The 19,457-nt window shown below is 33.3% G+C and overlaps 1 protein-coding gene across 1 annotated transcript; it reads left to right on the top strand.

Moving 5' to 3' along the window:
- Positions 1 to 1,007: 1,007 nt before the first annotated feature.
- On the top strand, positions 1,008 to 6,201 carry LOC122598584. Its single transcript, XM_043771207.1, has 6 exons — positions 1,008 to 2,051; positions 3,509 to 3,624; positions 3,753 to 4,092; positions 4,698 to 4,946; positions 5,310 to 5,428; positions 5,687 to 6,201. Exons 1-6 carry the CDS (start codon positions 1,008 to 1,010, stop codon positions 6,129 to 6,131), a joined length of 2,313 nt encoding a protein of 770 aa, XP_043627142.1. The 3' UTR covers positions 6,132 to 6,201.
- Positions 6,202 to 19,457: the final 13,256 nt, after the last annotated feature.

The following is a 19,457-nucleotide window of genomic DNA, read 5'->3' as shown; positions in this document are numbered from 1 at the left end:
CAAAAAGGGATTAACATAGAAGGCTGTTGATACTTTAAGGACTGTTTTGAACCTTGAAGATGAAAGACTATATTCGGCCACATGTTCAGACAGGCGAACAGCTACATTCATATTCACATTTTATTATATCTATATCTATAATTCATCCCTAATATTTTACTGTTCATGTTCGATCTGATCATTCATTGATTGAATTTTGTCTTAATATTTAATAGTTCTTGATAACCACCCACACAGCTTTGGCCCATGATATTGTACTAGTCAAAATTGCTAGCATTTAAGCATTTATTTTCATTATGTTACATGCATACTAAATGGGAAAACACAATCCAAAGTCGACTAATCTAATGAGTAAAAAACCCCATTGTTTTTCTTATATCAACAAACTGACTTGATAATAAACCGCGTACAAATTTTTTATATCTAGACTATATCTCTTGAAATTATACATTTTGTTTTTATATAAAATAATTTGATCTCAACACCTAAGTTGATGACATATGGATTGTCGACTTTCATCGTTAGGTAAGTCATATCAGTTTTCGAATTAAATTTCTTAGATCACAATATATAGCGAGTACTTATAACCACCCATAAATAGTTTAAACTTTAAAAAAACAGACGGAACTAAAGCATTTATTTACATCATGTGAAGAGGAAACTCAACTGACACACAAAAATAATGCATAACATGGACAGTTGACTTTGTGGATCTTGAATTGGTCCAACTACATGCATGTTGTAATTTACAAACATTGGATTAGTACAACAAGCTAAGTCGTTAGTTTGATATGAGTATATAGTTATATACATATCCGAGTATATTTTTAATTTAGCTAATATATAGACAACTCAATTGAACCAATCAAACTAAGCACATCCTTATTTGGCTGTTGCAGCCATTAATGTCTTTCTTCTCCATTCTTACCACATCTTTCAAATACATTCTTTCAATGGATTAGTGTGTATTTATTTGAAATCTCTCATTGTTAACCAAACCACAAATAATGGCATCCTTCATGAATGAATTTGAGCATCTTAGAATACAACTGGAGGAGATAAAAAGAGCCACCAATGGTTTCAGTAACAAAGTTATTGGAGCTGGTGGATTTGGGTCCGTGTATCAAGGAGAGGTGTCTCACTCTAAGGGGCGCTGCAGCGTTGCTATTAAGCGTCTAAATCGTCAATTTGGGCAAGGAGATCCTGAATTCTTGAAAGAGATCATGCTGCTTTCCCGATATACACATCAAAACCTTGTCTCTCTTCTAGGATTTTGTGACGAGGAAGACGAGAAGGTCCTTATCTATGAATTTGCATCAAAGGGGAGTCTGGATAGGCACTTGAGTGATCCCGATCTTACATGGGTTCAACGCATCAAGATATGTCTGGGGGCCGCAAAGGGACTAAGTTACCTTCATGATCCTGAAGGAAGAAACCAACGAGTTCTTCATTGTGATATAAAAAGTGCTAATATTCTTCTCGACGAGAGTTTGACAGCTAAAGTAGCTGACTTTGGGCTATCCAAAATGGGCCCCGCTAATCAACAATACTCAGTTCTACTCACCAATGCATTGGGTACTGCAGGGTACTGTGACCCGTTATTTATAAAGATGTTCACCCTAACGAAAGAATCAGATGTATACTCTTTCGGCGTCGTCTTATTTGAAGTTCTATGCGGGAGTTTATGCTATCAATATAGTAATGGGCAGGTTAAGATTTTTGTGGATATATGGAAACAAAAGTTTTTAGAAAATGAGGTAGATAAGATTGTGCTTCAACATCTTAAGCCACAAATGCACCCAACTACTTTAAAGTTATTTTCAGACGTTGCATTTCAATGTTTAAACGATTCTCGTGAAGGGCGACCAACAATGTCTATTGTTGTGGAAAGTTTAGAGAAAACACTTGAATTTCAGGAGCTTTATGATCTAAAAGTACCAGAAGCGTACAAGGTGATACTGCATGCTGCGGTACCTCCCTTGAGGTTTACATCTATTGACGACCTCAACCATCTTTTCTCTAATGGAGTCATTCTTAATGCTGAAAACACGGTATACAATTCGCTATTCTCATATAGATGTTTTCATACTTGTGACCATCTTTTGCTTATATTGAAGTCTCACATGATAAAACTCAACCTAATCCGTATAATAAGCAAGACACTCCTTTCCAAATAGGAAGACAAACAATAAAGACAAACAACCACAAAAAAACCCTTATTGTTTTCGAACAATGGTTATGGCTTGATGCTGCCACCTCTATCCTATAGATCAGGGCACCCACTCGAGCGCCCCTCTTTTACAGTTGAGAGATCGCTTCGCTTCTTGTTTTGTTGTCTCCACCGAGTCAACTCAGACCCTCAAATCGAAGTCTCGGGGCTTCTGGTTATTATCTAGTTAACTTTCATATGAGTGAAAAAAATATAACAATCTATATAAATAATAGAGGATATATTAGGACTTATATGGCCTCCTCTAATCTTGATAAATCAATCATTTTGCATATGTGTCAAATTCTTATATTTTTCTCATTTAATTTTTCTATTAACATATTAATCACATAATTTTTATCCTAATCACTAATCAGTAAGCAATAAATGGTTGAATAATATGTCATATTTTGCTTATTTGTTACATTCTCTTCTATTGTTGTTCTTTATGTAATTATATTAAACTATTTTTATTTTATATTTATTATTAATATTAATATTATTATTTATTTTATTATTATTTATATTATTGTTATTATTATCAATATTTTTTTTATTCACATTCTCGGTGAGAAAGTCCAGGCTTAATCTAGTATCTTATATATTAATAAAACAAGATTTTTATGACATCATTATTTTATAAATAATGCTTAATTGTCATTATTAGATTTTATTTATATGAATTTTTAAGTAATATGCGGGAAATCCGTGGGAAAAATTTTACACGGATTACCCATGGATAAATCATATCCATGGGAAGATATTTTTTACATAAAATGTTTAGATAATTGGCAGGTAACCATAAAAAATCAATAAGAAATATATTACGAAAAGCCTTTAGATAATCCATAGGTATTCCGTTACCAAGTTCATGCACGTTGCTAAACAAACGAAAAAAGATGTCGGATATTTCAGAAAGTCAGTTACATAGCTTAACTTATACAATATAGTGTTCTGATCGATTGAGGATATCTCTAAGCTCTCACCTGAACTTAAGCTTGTGGGAAACCATGGAAAATATTAGGCGGCCATGGGAAAAAATTTCCCATGCCCTTTTTAATTAATGACCACAATTCATGGAAAATCCGTGCACGAGTTTGTCCATAGGAATATGCCAGTTTTGTAAGTATAACTTGATCTGTTCATATGTGAACGAATTTTTTCACATATACGGTGATATATTATTCACATTTGAGAATCAAGTTATAATTTAAAGGTTCTCATAGTTCTTCCAATTCAAATGGTTCTCACATAAACATTTTCCGTATACTTATATTATATAATATTGCATATATATAGTGGTTTTCAAGAAATGATAAGGGAGCACACTATATACTTAAATTCATCCATGAACGTTTGATTCAAGAGGCAGGACAACGTCATCGCAATGTCTCCCGGTACATCAGATCATCAAGGTGACTTTACTATCTTCTACTTGACCATGTACAATTCGATAATATACTTTATTTAGGATACTTGTAAAGTAATAAGTAGTAATGTAGGTGTCGTTTGAATTTGGTGCTTATAATTGTTTTTCATACAGTTTTCCATTGGGCTCCTATCCTTCATCCGACTGCAGATTCAAAGCATGCGTCAAAACCCAATTCTTGTCACCACTTATGACGTATAGAGTAAGCCTCGTCTTCCAATTCGAAGCTACTGACGACTATATGGCAAAAGGTTGTATATTGCTTAAATACAAGTTAGCCGGGGATAAGTATAGCCAGCTTTCTCATGCCGCGTATGATGAAGAAAATGGATGGTGGAAGGTTGAATTGTATCACTTTATCAACGAAGGAACTACAGTTGATCTAGAAATTATATTTGATGGGAGTCGGGGCTCGGTAATAGTGGAGGGTATTGAATTTCTACCCCTTGAAACAGTAAGTCAATCTAACAAATTATTACCGTGAGCATCCACAATAGCTTTTTAAAAAAAGTTTGAAACTAGCATAAAAGTTTTTATATTATTGTAATTAAAATAGCTTGAAGTTTTACAAGAAAGTCTTCACCTCCAATGATAAAAAGTTTTTATAAAAGCTTTTTTTAAAAGCTTTTTTTAATAGTATCAAAGTCGTTTTACAAAAATACTTGCTCTTATTAAGTAAAATAGTTTTATATATAGACTTATAGCTAGTATTTGTGCACTGCACTGCGCAATCAACGTACTTTGTTAGTGTTAATAATATTATGCTATAAAGTTGATTTTTACATCTATAGTTATTTGAATTTTTAATTTATACGTAATATATATTTATTGAGTTTGCGTTTACTAATTACTATAAGTAATATATATTTATTGAGTTTGGGTTAATTTGAATTTGGTATACTAACTATTTTGCATTTATATTTATTAAAATATCTGAATTCATTGGGTGAAATAGTAAAATATATACTTAAAATTTTCGATTTTACATACTATAGATAGATGATTATTCTACCATGATTGATTAACCTACATTCGATTTGATTATGTTTATCACTACAGGTGGAACTTCAGATATTGGAAGAAGATCAGAAGCATGTGAATTTGGAAGCAAGCCTATCAGATCCAGAAGATGATACATTTTGGGAAAACAAGTTGCCAACTGATTATAAAGATATAATCAAGTTTTCAAAACAACGTTTGCAATGGAAAACCAACAAGGAACTTTACTATATTTTGTTCGAAGGGTTATTGATCAATTATAACCCGTTTTTTTCTTCTTTCCAGCAGCTTACGATTCATGGCCAACAGGTAAATTAATTTGACATCAATAAATCATTACTTTCTACCTCAAGATTAGTTATAGTTTTCAATATTATTTCTCTTATCCTTCACCAAGTTAGTTTAGTGACAACGAATATATTGTTGTTAAATGACAAGAGGTCTTAGATTCCAATGCTGTCATAAATATTTGGTGATGTCTATGGAAATGGCCAGAACTGGCTTAGGCCACAACAATAAGTTAAAAATAACTCTTCATAATATCGGCAACCCTTAGAAAAGAACATTTCAGACAGAAAAATATATACTATTTCTCATTGTGTCAAAATAAAGGCAAACTGAACAAATATTAACAATTGATACTTACATATGAGTGTTGACTTTGATTGACAGTGGTTTTGTATTGACAAAAATGGGAAGACATGTATAATGCTACCGGCTAGAGCCGTTTGCATATTGGAAAATAATTGGAATAAAGTTTTACACGAGTGGAAGCCGCTACCCCAATCCAGGTTTTTATTTTATACTTTTTATATTATTTGAATATATCTGGATTACGCAAAACTACCAATCCTTTATTTCCTTAGCTCCAAAATCTCAACAAGTGAAGTGAATGGTATTCGAATCTGCGCTTTACCAATCCACCAACTTTGCTTGACACAAACATCTTCTATTACTTAGAAGCTTAAAACTTAAGTTTCCGCATGAGTATCTTCCTTCAATTTTCAATATCTCTATTACGCTCAAGAGAATTTTCTATGTTTGTGCAGATTTGAAGAAGGGCTTGTGGCCTCATCTTCTTCTAATATTGTTATAAAAGAAAATAATAAGTTTGGAGTATTGTCATCTCAAACAAATTATGCATGCTACCTTGTTTACAAAATAGAAAAAAGTGAATACGTGTCTCTTATGAGCGTGAAGTATAAAAGTGTATTAGGCAGTCGAGTTTATTGGGATTTGACTTCTCTTTTCTATTTAGTTAGTCCTAAAACGCCAGTTATAAGACCAAAGGCTGGTCAAAACACCCACAATCCTTCCTGTAGACCTAAACTAATAGATGTACCGCAACAAAGGAAGGATGGATGGATGGAAGTAGAAATATGGAGATTTCAAACAGATACTTCCAAGACGTCGATTCCGAGACTCATCTTGTCATCTGCACACGGGGATCACAAAGGATTGACTATAATGGGCATTGATTTTAGACCCAGATAGATCATTAATTAATTGTGCTGATATTTTAGCTACCATGTATGTGAAACATTATATTGATGTTTTGTTGATTTCTGCTTGCCTTTTTATCCTTGTTCCGTCTAAGTTGTGTAGTTTAAATGTTTTTTAATTTGTTGTTATTATAAATATTGTGATGTTTCCTTTCCAAGATATTGTCTTTATTCCTGTATAGACTTACATAATTACACAGCTAAACTAGAAAAAAAAAACTCACTATGAAGATAATCAACCAAAAATCTCTTACTCAATCATTAAATAAGCAGAGATCGAATCATCATATTTGTATAACTAGATCGAATCTCGTGACTGAATGATGATGATCTTGCATAATTGCAAATATATATGATTATAAATAAATATATAAATTGAGGGAAGGATTTTAGAGCAATACCAAACCTAGCAAAAGGTTATGAACCATTATGAGTTATTTGATTTAGGAGTAAATGTATAAAATGAACTTTGTACAACAACATTCTACAATAATAAAGTGTTATAAAATGATTGGGGTTGTTTATCTTTTAATTCTGTATTTACTCCAAAAAAATGGGGAAAACCTATGTAACATCCCAAACTTTTTAATTAACGGTTGACTTGAGTCGTTAAGTCAACACTACGTGTCCGTTAAGTCTCTAGGAGATTTAACACTTAGATGTGTTTGATGTGCTAAACGTGTGAGGCTTGAAAGCCTTAATGATTGATATATTAATGTGTTTAAGGTGTATTTATATGCCTTTAGAAGTGCTTGAGGTGTTTAATGAGTTGTAAATATTCTCTATAGGTGTTTTGAGCTTAATATGAGTCGTTTGGAAGCTTAGGGACCAGTTTTGACATAGGGCTAATCTAAAAAACGGGTTAAGGGGTAATTAACCTGTCATAAGACTAAAAAACACAGAGATTATATTTGTTCTTGAAGCCCTAGTCGCCCCCTTTAGCCCCATAGCATTCTCTTGATTGATTTCATCGTTTATTTGTGATTTGAAGAGGTTTTAATCCACAGCTTGCATCCTTATTGTAATCTTCAGGTATTATTACATTGATTTCATGTCATTTCAATCCCTTGATTCAATTCATATCTGATCTAAGTCAATAAGGGGTTGTTTGATGTCGAAATCATGCGTTTGAATCGATTCGGTAACCTTAAATGTTTGTTATTGTGATGAAAATCAAGTAGGGGTTAATCAATGATTTCATTGCATCATTATGGTCTTAAAATGATGAACTTTGAGGTACAAAATTCATTCATAAGATTTGGGGTCATTTGGGGTGTGTTTGGTTAAGTTTTGGAGGTTAAACAATGAGCTTTGTGCAGAACCGGGACTAGCTGCGGCGCAGCTACTAAGCTGCGGCGCAACCAGAAAACAGTGACCTTTAGTTGCGACACAACTTGGTAGTCACGACGCAATAGCGACCGAATTTTCAAAAGACCATAACTTTTGAACCGTAACTCCGTTTTTAACAAATAAGCTATCCACAAAATCGTGAGAGAGTCTACTTTCTGATGGTAATACTTTTAAAAGATGATGATGATGTCAAGTTTCCAGAAAGGTTAATTTAGTGAATGAATGTCGAGTTCCGTCAAATTATGTAAGCCTTAAGTATTAAACGAACCTCCGATGCATCAAGCATTGTCATAAGTCATATTTATAGGTATTTAGACTTGAGTCATGACCTTAAGTAAGTGGGTACTTATTAGCTCATTATGTCGTTTAATGATTATAGGTAGTCGGGAATACTTACAAAGCTCGGTAACTTACGTTATCTTTTTGTACGCTTCTACAAGGTAAGATACACTTTTTGACATGCTGAGGGTTCAACAAAAATATGGTTTTCATATAATAACTTCTCAAATGGTATCTTGTTTGCTTATGGGTATTCGGGATTATACGTGAGGTGATATGGCTATGTAGATGCATATGAAAGCCTGAAATGTTACCCCAATGATACGTACTGATACGAGATGCTATGTATGCTTAATAGATGATATGATATGAAAAGATATATGATATGAAATAATAAATGATTTGCAACGATATATGACATGAGATGATAGATAATATGAAATGATGTACGATCTAAGATGATGAATGATATGCAATGTTGTAATGATATATGATATGCAATGATATAAGATGATGTACGCGATGTAACAATGTATGTGATGTAATGAAATTCTATGAAATGTTATGTAATGTCTTGAGATGAACTGAAATGTATTATAGGTTGATGATATGTAAAATGTGCATGACTACATGGCTTGTTCATCTTGTTATCTAGTTCACAACTATAAAGATGTTTAGATGTGATATGTGGAGATGCAAAAGATGACTAGGCACATTTAGGATGACCCATCCTAATATGTATGTGCCTTAACGACTTAATATGACTTTTTTATAATGTTTTAAATGGACAAATATTTTATAACTATGTGTTATCTTACTTAGCTAATTCGTTAGCTAACACTTGCTCTTTTAAAGCCCTCAGGTCCAACATTAGTGAGCAGATAGATGTGAGAAAATATGAGGCATGAGTAGATGATCTTGAAGCTGGCTGTAGTTTACCCATAGTGGCTGCTCGCATTAGACATTCATTTATGTTTAGATATTTATGACTTGTATTTAATATAATGTCGGTTGTTTAATGTTGGGCAACCGATGGATTTCCATTTACACTTGTTTTGATGATATGACTGGTAACACCATTTAATGAATAAACCAAATAGATTTTGCTGGTTTGGACTTTTAAAGTTTAATTCCGCTCTCTTTGACGCCGTTAGGCGAAAGTTTTTGAAAATCCATATTTTTAAACGATGGGTGTTACAACCAACCTTTGATTTTTGAGTGGTCTCTTTTTTAAATCTTTTAATAGACTTGTCACATTTTCACAATACATGAATCAATAGATTATGGTATATATTTTTTCTTCATCGGTTACAAACAAGGTACAAAAAGCCAATGTACTGTATTAAATTACAATTTTGAACAACTGATTCAATACATCTAAACAATTTAAGCCCCATTTTCCATAAAGCACCATTATGGCATTATGTTCCTTGATAATCGATGATATAAAGAATTGCATCGTCTAAAATCATAATGTCCGACTAAGGTCAACTACAAGGACATGGCCGTTGTAAATTTGACATTAAGAACGAATTGAATAAAAGAGTAATTAATGTTTTTATTATTATTCTACATCGTATATAATCCAGAAGCCAAGCCTTTATAAAAAGGCCATACACTAACTACTTAGTAACCAAAGAAGCTATTATAACTTGCAGCATAGCCCCCCCCCCCCCCCCCCCCCCGGAAAAAAAACAACAATTTCTGGTGATACTTCAACCATCATCAAACTGAGCCACCCGAGTCAAAATTCGGGTGCAAATCTTGAGGTGCAAATCTTGAGGTGCAAAATTCTTGAGGTGCAAATCTTCAACCACAATTTCGGGTGATACTTCAACCACCATCATCAATCGCTATACTCTTGAGGTGCAAATCTTCTACTTCGCGAAACTAAATACCAAAATTCTTTTTTCCATCTTCGAATTAACATTTTGTATAAGATGAGAATTTGAAAGAAATATAAATAATTTACTTTATTTAAAAAACGGTTTTATTTCGTATGTATTTTTTTTAGAGTAAATTACATGGATAGTACCTTGAAGTGTATCATGGATTTTTTTGATACAATTTTTTGAATCCATACTTGGACCATACCTAAAGTTTTTATATTCTACTTGTACGATATCCAAGACTAACGGGCGTCTATTTGACTATATTTGTAATTTTCTTACTAAGGAGACTAAAAGTGCAATCACTTCTATAATGATTAAAAAGATTTAATCAACATAATATTCATATACATTGTATAAAAAAAAAAACAAAAGGGAATGTTCGGAGAAGGTCACTTTTCCAATACATTGTATGTTTCCTTGTTGGAGTTTTTGTGGGATTTACACCTATTGTTTCAATAAAAACATCTACCGATCTTATGTCACGAAACCAAGTCACTACAAGAAATCGTCACCATATGTACACTTTGTCGTCGCCAAAGCATACGGCGACGACATTAGTAACGACAAGTTTTGGTTGCCAATTTCTTGTCACTTAAAGTTTTTGGCGACGATTTTTATGATGACTAAAAGTGGGCTCCACGGACAATATAAGAAAATAGAAAAGAAACTAGAAAAACTTTCGGCGACGACATTAGTGACGACTTTTTTCGTCATCAAATTATTTTTATTTAAATTTTTTCTTAAAAAAAATAAGAATCATTTTTCTAAAAAAATAAAATAAAATAGTTTTGGCCAAATATTTAACGGGAAAAATTGGTTTTGTGGGAAGTAAATAAATTAAGAACTTAACAAAAAACATATGGCGACGACATTAGTGACGATCGCCGTATATATTTTTTAAAATATTACTTTCTCGATTAAAGTTTAATTCAAAAAGAAATTCAAAATACTATTGGTGATGACTTTAGCTACAGTAATTTTTTTTTTACTTTTGGCTACTTTTTTGCTGGTCTTTTGGCGACGAAAATTTTGTCGCAGCCAAAATTCTCGTTGCCAAAAGCCAAAATACTTGTAGTGAGTGTTTTCTTTTGAGCAAAAGCCGGGAAGAAGGTTGAGTTGTATGATGTTAATCATGTGATGTATAGGTAGAAGTGCTATAATGTTTGATTTCAAATTTGGTACATGAGATTTCTTGATATATAGGTAGAAGTGCTAGCACATATATAATGCTAAAAAAGGTAAATTATATTAAAGAACTGATTGTCACATATTGTTTAGGACTTTAGCCTATCAAACAGATAATATTGAATATATTTAATGAAATTTGAAATGAGACACGAAGAGACACATCTACATGGATCGCATCGTTTGAAAGCTTAGGGTGTGTTTAGTTCAAGAAAACTCCTTTGTTTTTCATTTTTATTTTCCAAGAAAATATGAAAAATAGGAAACGCGTTCAAATTGTAATTTTTTAGAAAAGTTTTCTTAGATAATGAAAATTCTTTTTTCCAACTTTTGCACTAAAATTAAAAAACTGTTTTTTCCAGTTTTTGTTTTTATTTTTCTATTTTCTAAACCTTTTATAAACCTAAAATTAGAAAACAAGTGAATTTGAACATGTTTTCTAGTTTTTTAAATTGGAAAAATGAAAACTCCATCTTTTATTTTGAATGTGTTTTCAAAATTTTCAAGGGTTTTTTAAAAATTAAAAACCTTTTTATTTTCTAGAAAACTAGAAATGAAAAACTTAAAAACATTTTCTCCAATTAAACGCGTCCTTAATAACTACATAGACATGGTAACCACACCCGGGAATTGTTTAACCATCCACAAATTTATTAGATCAACATTAATCCTAGACTATATGACTTGGAATTATACATTTCTTTTTATATATATGTACAATCATTTGATCACAGCACCTAAGTTGACATAAGGATTGTTGACTTTCATCATCAGGTAATTAAGTTATATCAGTATTCGAATTTAATTTCTTAAGATAACAATAACGACTTGATAACCACCCACAAATTAAAGCATTTATTTACATCATAGAGAAAACTCTGCTGACATACATAAATACATAACATGGATAATTGACTTTTTGGATCTTGAATTGGTCCAACTACGTGCATATTGTAATGTACAAACAACTATGCGTTTGGCTTAGTACAAGTACAACTTAACAAACTAAGGCACTAAGGCCTGTGTTTATAGTGCGTCCTTGGCTGCGTCCCAAGGGATAAGGACGCTTGATCGCTATTGACTCCTTGCGTCCTCTCCTTTGTTCTCCGTCAAGAAGTTCGAAAACGCATGGGTGTGGGTCCTTTTATCTCTTTTTTTTTTGTTTTATATATATGTGTGGGGTATATATAGGTGTATTTGTGTATCAGAGATAAATGATGTGGTGAAGAAATCCCGAAGAAGCTGTCCTTATAAACAGTGAGTGTCCCGAGGGGAGTCCTGGGTTATGTGATGCTGATATGGCAAGGAAGAAGCCGGAGAACGGTCCTCTTTATAAGCACAGGCCTAAGCACATCCTTTTATCGATTAATAATGGCATCCTTCATGAATGAGTTTGAGCATCTTAGAATCCAACTGGAGGAGATAAAAGAGCCACCAACGGTTTCAGTAACAAAGTTATTGGAGCTGGTGGATTTGGGTCCGTGTATCAAGGAGAGGTGTCTCACTCAAGGGGGCGAAGCAACGTTGCTATTAAGCGTCTAAATCGTCAATTTGGGCAAGGAGATCCTGAATTCTTGAAAGAGATCATGCTGCTTTCCCGATATACGCATCAAAACCTTGTCTCTCTTCTAGGATTTTGTGATGAGGAAGACGAGAAGGTCCTTGTCTATGAGTTTGCATCAAAGGGGAGTCTGGATAGGCACTTGAGTGATCCTAATCTTACATGGGTACAACGCATCAACATATGCCTAGGGGCTGCGAAGGGTCTAAATTACCTTCATGATCCCAATGGAACTCAACAACGAGTTCTTCATTGTGATATAAAAAGTGCCAATATATATTCTTCTCGATGACACTTTGACCGCTAAAGGTACTGCAGGGTACTGTGATCCGCTATTTATGACAACGTACACCCTAACGAAAGAATCAGATGTATACTCTTTCGGCGTCCTCTTATTTGAAGTTCTATGCGGGAGTTTATGTTATCAATATAGCAATGGTCAGGTTAAGATTTTCGTGGGTATATGGAAACAAAAGTTCTTAGAGAATAAGTTAGATGAGATTGTGCTTCATCATCTTAAGCCACGGATGCACCCAACTACTTTAAAGTTATTCTCAGACGTTGCATTTCAATGTTTGAACGATTCTCGTGAAGGGCGACCAACAATGTCTATTGTTGTGGAAAATTTAGAGAAAACACTTGAATTTCAGGAGCTTTATGATCTAAAGGTACCAGAGGAATACAAGGAGATACTACATGCTGCGGTACCTCCTCTGAGGTTTACATCTGTTGACGAACTCAACCATCTTTTCTCTAAAGGGGTCTTTCTCAATGCTGAAAAAACGGTATATAATTCGCAATTTTGATTTAGATGTTTTTTTCCTTGCGAAAATCTTTTGCTTATATTGAAGTCTCGCATGATAAAACTCAACCTAGCGGTCCTAGCCCAAATAATAATTAATCATCTACTTAACTTGAAAACTAGCACAGTAACCGTATAATGCGGCGGTAGTAGCTACGACGGCATCCTGGTGGTGTCAGCGATAAATAGTGATTGCATAGACTATATGTGATGGTAGCGATGTCGAGTGGTGTAGGTTGATCTAAACGTAACTGATGTAAAAGTGGTGGTGGAAATATTTTTAAAGATAGAAAGATTTCCGCGCAATGTGGTGAGGATGTACCGATGACGGCGACCAGTGGCGACAAGTGGTGATGGTGGCGGCAGCGAATGATGGCGATAAATAATATAAAGATAATTGATTTAAAGCTACATTGTAGATTTATTAGATATGATTGACTGATGGTGTAATTTAATTTATATAGTATTATATAGAAGTGAAAACAAAATTGTTATTTATTTTATTGTCGAGTTGTAGGTAAAGGAAATGTGTAAAACTTTGTAATCTTAAACTTATCCTAAGTATTTGTTAAGTATATTTTTTTAAATAGTAATTTTCTTTGAAAGTTGTTTGTTTAAGTTAAAAGAGTAGATTAATAGAAATATCCTTTCCATATTATAATCGATCCACATATTAAACAAAATATTTGGGATTAAAGACGACTATATTATTCTTTAGTTTCCATTTATTTCTTTTCTAAATAAAACTTAAATATGTTATCTAGATATTTTGATTTATTTATTTTTTTCACTTTCTTACTAAGAACTAACTCGAGGCTTAGTGATGTGTTAGTATACATGATCCAATGTCTTGATATGAAAGATCAAGGGGTTAACACAATTGCTTCGAAAACCAGAATGTTCAATCATTAGTCTTTATAAGGCTGAATGTTCAATCATTAGTCTTTATAAGGCTGAAAGTCCTTCTATATCTTACGTAAAATCAAAAATCACCGTCTCTAACTAAAATAAGGATAAGCCCGTTTATATTCACCAACTTATATATTGTTTAGCGTATACTTATAATATATCATATGTATATAATATATAGTGGTTTTCAAGAAATGATAAAGGAGCACACTATGTACTCAAAGGCAGGACAAAGTCATCGCTATGTGTCCAAGTACAGATCAAGGTGACTTTACTACGTATATTCTACTTGCCCATGTACAATTTGATAATATATTCATTGTTATTTAAGCTAAAACAATATAAAGTAATAAGTAGGTAATTGTTGCAGATTTCCAGTGGGCTCTTATTATTCATACAGGTGCACATTTAAAGCATGTGTGAAAACTGAATTCTTGTCACCACTTATGACATACAGAGTAAACCTCGTCTTCCAATTCCAAGCTCCTGACGACGACTATAATGCAAGAGGATGTATATTGCTTAAGTACAAGTTAGGCGGGGATACGTACAGTCACGTTTCTCATGTCGCGTATGAAAGAGAAAATGGATGGTGGAAGGTTGAATTGTTTCACTTTTTTAATGAAGGAACTACAACTGATCTAGAAATAATATTTGAAGGCAGTCGGGATGTGGAGGGTATTGAATTTCTACCCCTGGAAACAGTAAGTCAATCTAACAAATACCATGTTGGCTTATAATAAAACTAAAATAATCTCTAAGTGTATGTGACATGTATTCCGCTACTATTGTAAGAAAGAAACTTTGTTTTGGTTCATTGTATGTAAGTTTGTCTCAAAACTGAACGAATTGTGTATGAAATCGGCCGGATACTAACGTGCCACCATCAAACATCTGATACGTGACCCAATGAGAGACCACCACATCAACATTTAGCAGATTATTTACACGATTCGTTCAATTTAACAGGTTACTTACATACAATGAACCAAAACAAAGTTTCTTCCCTACAATAATAGCTTAAGACAAGTTACATACACAGGTTCTTTTCCATGTTTTTTGAGTAGAAACGTTTTATATACTAGACTTATAGTGTTTGTGCACTGCACAAGAACCAGATGTGTTTCGAATTGTATAGCAACGATACATGGCAAAAAGGTTGGTGGTACGTAATTAGTAGTGTTAATAATATTTGACTTTTTAATTTATAGTAATAAATTAAATTTATGTTTCTAGTTAATTTGAGTTTGTGTTTACTAATTATTATTTATTAAAATACTTGAATACATGGGTATAATGGTAAAATATATACTTAAAAAATTTCGAATTTTACATACTATAGATAGATGATTATTCTACCATGATTGATTAATCTACATTTGATTTGATTATGTTTATCACGACAGGTGGAACTTCAAGTGTTGGAAGAAGATCAGAAGCATGAGAATTTGGAAGACACCCTATCAGATTCAGAAGACGACACATATTGGGAAAACAAGTTGCCAACTGACTATAAAGATATAATCAAGTTTTCATAACAGCGTTTGCAATGGAAAACCAACAAGGAACTCTACTATATTTTGTCAGAAGGATTATTGATCAATTATAAGCCCTTTTTTTCTTTTTTCGAACAGCTTACCATTCTTGGTCAACAGGTAAATTTGACATCAATATATCGTTACTTTGTACCTCAAGATTAATTATAGTTTCAAATATTATTTCTCTTATATATATCCTTCACCAAGTTAGTTTAGTGACAACGGATGTTGTTTAATCACAAGAGGTTTTAAATTCGAATTCTGTCAGATATATTTGGTGATGTCTATGGAAATGACCAGATATATTAGGCCACAACAATAGTTAAAAAATACCTCTTCATCTTGGCAACCTTTAGAAAAGAACATTTCAGAAAGAAAAATATATAAACATAGTTCCATTTGTTAAAAAAAAAGCAACTGAACAAATATTAACGGAAAATGATTGATCCTTTTAAATTTTTAGTCTAAAGATCCTCCTAACCTCTTATGAATGTGACAAGTGTATTCCACTTAATCTCTCTCTTAATCTCCCCCTTGAATTTCCACATGTCACCATCAAATAAATTAGGAGGATTTTTAAGCTAATGAATTAAGAGAATTAATCATTCCCCAATATTAACAATTGATACTTACATATGAATATTGATATTGATTGATAGTGGTTTTGTATTGACAAAAATGGGAAGATATGTTTAATGCTACCGGCTAGAGCCGTTTGCACATTGATAAAAACACCGGCTTCTAAGGTGGAAACGTTACACGTGTGGAAGTTGTTACCCGAATCCAGGTTTGTTTTTTAATTTTTTATACTATTTAAATATAAGCTACATAATAAAGCATTTGATTTAGTTTCTTAATTTCTCTTAAGAACTTAATAATTTTATTAAATATCAAACGCATCCCCTCATCCCCCAACCACAAACAAACAAACAACAAACTTCACGATTGGGTGCGGGAGGGTGCTTCCGGATTCGGCAAAACTCTTAATCCTTTATTTCCCTTGCTCCAGTATCTCACAAAGCTGTGAAGTGAGTGGTATTCAAATCTGAGTCATTTCAACCACAGGATGAGCTTTACCAATCCACTAAGTTTGCTTAATACATACATCTTCTATTACTTGGAAGCTTAAAACTTAAATTTTCGCATGAGTATCTTCGTCCAATTTCCAATATCTCTATTACGCTCAAGAGAATTTTCTATGTTTGTGCAGATTTGGAGAAGGGTTTGTGGCCTCATCTTCTTCTAAAATTGCTATACAAGAAAACAATAAGCTCCGAGTATTGTCACCTCAAACAAAATATTCATGCTACCTTGTTTACAAAATAGAAAGAACTAAATGCACGTCCCTTATGATAGTGGAGTGTAAAAATGTATCAGGCAATCGAGTTTATTGGGATTTGACTTCCCATTTCTATTTAGTTAGTTCTCAAACTCCAGTTATAAAACCAAAGGCCGGTCAAAACACCCATAATCCTTCGTGTATACCTAAACTAATAGACTTGCCACGACAGAGGAGAGATGGATGGATAGAAGTAGAAATATGGAGATTTCAAACAGATACTTCCAAGACGCTGATTCCAAGACTCATCTTGTTCTGCGCAAACGGGGACCATGAAGGGTTGATTATAATGGGCATTGAGTTCAGGCTCAGATAGATCATTAATTGGGTTGATATTTTAGCTACCATGTATGTGAAACATTATATTAATGTTATAATGATTTATGTTTACCTTTCTATCCCTGTTCGATCTAGCTAAGATGTCTCCCAATGTTAAGTGTAGTAGTTTACATGTTTTTTAATTTGTTGTGATTATAAATATTGTGATGTTTCTTTTCTAAGATATTGTCTTTATTCCTGTATAGACTTACATAATTACACAGTTAAACTAGAAAGAAAAAAAAGTCACTATCAAGAGAATCAACCAAAAATCTCTTACTCAGTCACTAAATAAGCAGAGATCAAATCATATTCGAATAACTAGATCGAATCTCATGACTGAATGATGATGTTCTTGCATAATTTCATATATGTGATTATAAACAAATCTATGAATTGAGAGAAGGATTTTAGAGCAATACCAAACCTAGCAAAAGGTTATGAACCCTTATGAGTTATTTGATATAGGAGGAAATGTATAAAATGAACTTTGTACAACAACATTCTACAATAATCAAGTGTTAGAAAATGATTGGCATTGTTTATCAACTTAATTCTGTATTTTGTCCAAAAAATGGGGAAAACCAACTATTGATTTTGGACTGGTCTCTTTTTTAAATCTTCTCAAAGACTTGTCACATTTTCACAAGACATGAATCAATAGATTATGATATATATTTTTCCTTCATCAGTTATAAAAGGAATGATTGGGCATAAACTTTAAAGTAGTAGAAAATTGCTTTATAGCTTTCTTACAAAAGAGTTACATTTAAGCCGGTGAACCTGTACTAAATTACAATTTTGGACGACTGATTCGATAGAGTTAAACAACTTAAGCCCCTTTTACATTATCTATTCCAGTTTTGGTCTACAGCATTTTCCATAAAACACCGTTATGGCATTATGTTCCTTGATAATGGATGATAAAAGGAATTGCATCGTCTCAAGTCATAAATTAATAATGTCCAATTATGGTCAACTACAAGGACATGTCTATTGTAAATTTAATATTAAGGAGTAACAAATCTTTTTATCGTTGTTCTACTTCATATATAGATAATCTGGAAACCAAGCCTCTATAAATAGGCCGTACATAGGATGGCAATGGAGCGAGTATTGTCAGGAATCTCAATCCTCATTCTCGTACCCAGTTTTCATTTGTAATCCACATCCTCGTAGTCATCCCTATACCCGTCCCCATAACGTATCGGGGATACTTTTTTTGAATAAACATAAATTTATCATAATAGAAGATAAGTAGGAGAATGTATATTTTGACATTTTTATTCTATGTATAACTAATATATATATATATATATATAGGGTGAGGATCCTGGAAGAAGGTGTCTTAAGGAGAGAAGGGAGAGAAGGTCCTATTAGCTAATCAGAACGCGACATGTGGCAAAATTTAAAAAAAAGCGCGGTGGCAATTTTGTAAATAAATGAAAGTTTTGTGAAGCTTGGTCAGCTTGAGTTGGATCATTTTTGTTTGGTTCAGTTTGATCAGTCAGTCTGGGTCAGTTTGAGTTGGATCAGTTTTGTTTGGTTCAGTTTGGGTTAGCTTGGCACAATTTACACATAATCTACACAAAATGTAGATTATGGGTTTTAGGTCAGCTTGGGTCACGTTGGGTCAGCTTCGGGTCTGTGTCAAGTTGCATCAGCTTGGGTTCTGGGTCAGGTTGGGTCAGGGGGTCTGGTCAGGTTGGGTCAGCTTGGGGTTGAGTTAGCTTGACACTATTTACACATAATCTACACAAATGTAGATTATGGGTTTTGGGTCAGCTTCGGGTCTGTGTCAGGTAGAATCAGCTTGGGTCCTGGTCAGGTTGGGGTTGGGTTAGGTCAGGTTGGGGTTGGGTTGGGTTCACTTGGGGTTGACCAAGTTGACCAACCAAGCTGACCCAGAACCTGGACTGGTCAAGCTGACCACCCAAGCTGACCCAAAACCCAAGCTGACCCAGAACCCAGGCTGACCAAAAGTTTGATTTATTTACAAAAATGTCACCGCGTAATTTTTTTTTAAAAAGGATGTGTCACACTCTGATTGGTTAATATAACCTTCTCTCCCTTCTCTCCTTAACACACCTTCTTATTTGATCTCTCATATATATATATATATATATATATATATATATATTAAGT

The sequence above is a fragment of the Erigeron canadensis genome, chromosome 1, assembly GCF_010389155.1.
Source record: "Erigeron canadensis isolate Cc75 chromosome 1, C_canadensis_v1, whole genome shotgun sequence".
Classification (NCBI taxonomy): Eukaryota; Viridiplantae; Streptophyta; class Magnoliopsida; order Asterales; family Asteraceae; genus Erigeron; species Erigeron canadensis.
Note: the sequence above shows the minus strand (reverse complement) of the source record. Positions and strands in the feature narration are given on the sequence as shown.